We start from the raw sequence: 2,591 nt of genomic DNA on the forward strand, positions 1-2,591 counted from the left end.
GTGAAGCACTTTGTGATTTTGTATCGAAGAAAGGTGCTATATAAATAAACTTTACTTACTTAAAAAACAACACACACAAAGTATCGAAAATTGGTACCATTAAGTACCGGCACAGATTCCCAGGTACCAGATATTGGTACCGAATCGATTCAAATGTCAAAGGTACCCATTCCTACCCAAAATGCATGCTGATTATTTTRTCCACAAAATGCCAGCATCCCATCACTAAGTGGAGGTATAAAGGGTTCCAAAATAGCCAACAGCTGGTGAAATGTTGAGTAAAATCTCCATTTTACTATAATTGTTGGCTACTTTTGTTGCAGCCCAGTTGTAAATTTAAACTGGAATGCTTCTACAGTGGGAATTAACTGTCGAAAAAAGTCCAGAATTCAAGATGGCAGCTGCTCACCACAACTCATTCATGAGTAAAACCCGCTTACTTTTASTTTTATTAGTATTTCTGYATTTCACATTTAGTCAGTCGTACCTTTCAGTGTTTTTAGGAGGACGTGTTAAAATGCTGTTTTTATGAAATACAACACAGTTATCGATGCACAGCAGTATGAGATGAGCAACGTTTTGTGTTTAGACGAAGTTAAACACGAAACGTCAAAGTTTATTCCAACTGGCCCTTTGAGGATWACCATAACGCTCATGTAGCCCTGTGTGAAAATGGGTTCGGCACCCCTGACCTGTATGCTCTCTGTCAATAGTTTGAAGCTCAATGGGTCTTTATATACAAACAGCACAGCACAGGTAAAAATGTGCTCAGCTAATGTACTGGGATGGTGTTTGCTTGGTCATGGTAAGACTCAGACACACACAAACACTGTTGGGTTTGAGGACATGATGCTCTACAATGACCCAGTATTGTGTTACTCCTTCCATTAGTGCTGACTAACTCATGGTCTTTGGCTTGAATGACAGCATCGAGGAGTATGGAGCAAGGTCATCCGTGTCAAGTTATCTGGCACCGAGGAGCCTGGGAAATCTGGGCCGGCTGAACCCGATCCTTGAAACGGAGCTGCTTCGGCTGATTCAGGTGTTGCACGTCCGGCAGTGGACCTGTAGACACAAAAGATCTCAAAGCAGAGAGCTGCGATGCCTGTTTAGACTGATCTCTCTGCGGTGCTGCAGGCAATGGAAATGCTGGGCTGACTCTACTCAAATCAAGAACAACACAATCAAATTAACACAATAATAATAATATTATTATTACAAATGTTTATTCATACAAAGATGTTTTTCAGTGAAACATCATTTTAATATATCAGTACAAAGAAMAAATCAACCAAGATGGTGACCCTGTCGATAAACTAGCCTCAGTTTGTGCCTCTTCATTTTGTCTCTGCAGCCTGTGACTCAACAATGAAAGGATGTTTCTTCTTTTTAACAACTCYACCTAGACTCCTCCTCTTTTTATGTGTCTGAGATGCAATAAAATAATTCAAACAGGAAACGTGGGACATCTAATAAAGCACATCATCACAAAAACACGAGGACCAAACTTCAGCGCGACCTGAAAGGGTTGACCTGCAACACCTCTTCATATTAAAGAATCTCCACCACAGGCCTGTAGACGGGTGCAAAAGTCATCAAATCCTGCAGCTAACTTAAAAATGTACTAACAAAATGAAGATAATGTAAACACAGTGCCAGCTCACAGAACAAATTCACAATCCAAGCAGAAATAAAGCAACACTTAAAGTAAAATTGAACTTTTCCACTTTAACAACGAACAGTAGATCACAAAAGATCAAAATGTTCAAACAATTCACTTTTAAAAAGTACACAACTGTTGAGCTGTGAATCTTCAGCACCTCATTTATAAGAGCACCTTTGTTATTTTAAAAGCACCTTTAGTCCAGAAATATTTCACTGGGTTCATGAAACACTTTTCATCTAGGCTGGAAAAACTTTCTTTTAGCTATTATTTTTTTATTTTTAACCGACTTTTATCAGCATTTTTTGCTCGCTTTTTGGCAAACCTGTTCCCAAATTAACCTGAAAAGCCACAACGGATCATAAAAAAAAATCAAGGATGAGCAACAAGCCAGTTTTCTGTGGTCAASCTTTGGCTTCTCAGTCTGTAGACGGCTTTGTACCGGTGAGCACTGAGGGTACAGCAACGGTCCGGAGGAGTTCAGTGATGGCTACGCCCCGCAGGTAAAACAACACTGTTTCTGGACGGACCTGAGCGAGCAGCGGCCCAGCAGCTTCAGCTTGTCACAGAAGCGAGAGGACATGGTGTTCTTCCTGCAACCTGGGGAAACAAAAAGAAACACGACTGTGATGCAATCTGAACACACAGGAGGTAAAACAGGTGCTATCATTTATCAGACGCCTCCCGCTGAGAAATGCTAGAGTTTTTTAATTTTTTTATTCGTATTGGGACATTTAGTTACACATTGCAAAGTATATCCAACAYAAAACTTGAACGTTATCAAGTTGTGTTTAAAAGAGTTTACTCCTACAGTTTTCCTGATATATTGATACACAATATTGAAGTGCAGGTATGTGCTCAATGTAAACAAAACTCTCAGATGATGGCTGTAATCTGTCCACTTTAAAAAAATTATATAATGGATTTT

General features: G+C 39.6%; 1 protein-coding gene across 1 annotated transcript in view; it reads right to left on the reverse strand.

The window, feature by feature from the left end:
* Positions 1-1,204: 1,204 nt before the first annotated feature.
* The window catches only part of adamts12 (ADAM metallopeptidase with thrombospondin type 1 motif, 12), a gene marked incomplete in the record, with an annotated part of 26,299 nt that continues 24,912 nt past the window's right edge, over positions 1,205-2,591 (reverse strand). The window contains 1 exon segment of the mRNA XM_014011763.1: positions 1,205-2,263. Coding sequence (XP_013867217.1) covers positions 2,154-2,263 — 110 coding nt within the window.

Source organism: Austrofundulus limnaeus, unplaced genomic scaffold (genome assembly GCF_001266775.1).
Source record: "Austrofundulus limnaeus strain Quisiro unplaced genomic scaffold, Austrofundulus_limnaeus-1.0 Scaffold84, whole genome shotgun sequence".
Taxonomy (NCBI): Eukaryota; Metazoa; Chordata; class Actinopteri; order Cyprinodontiformes; family Rivulidae; genus Austrofundulus; species Austrofundulus limnaeus.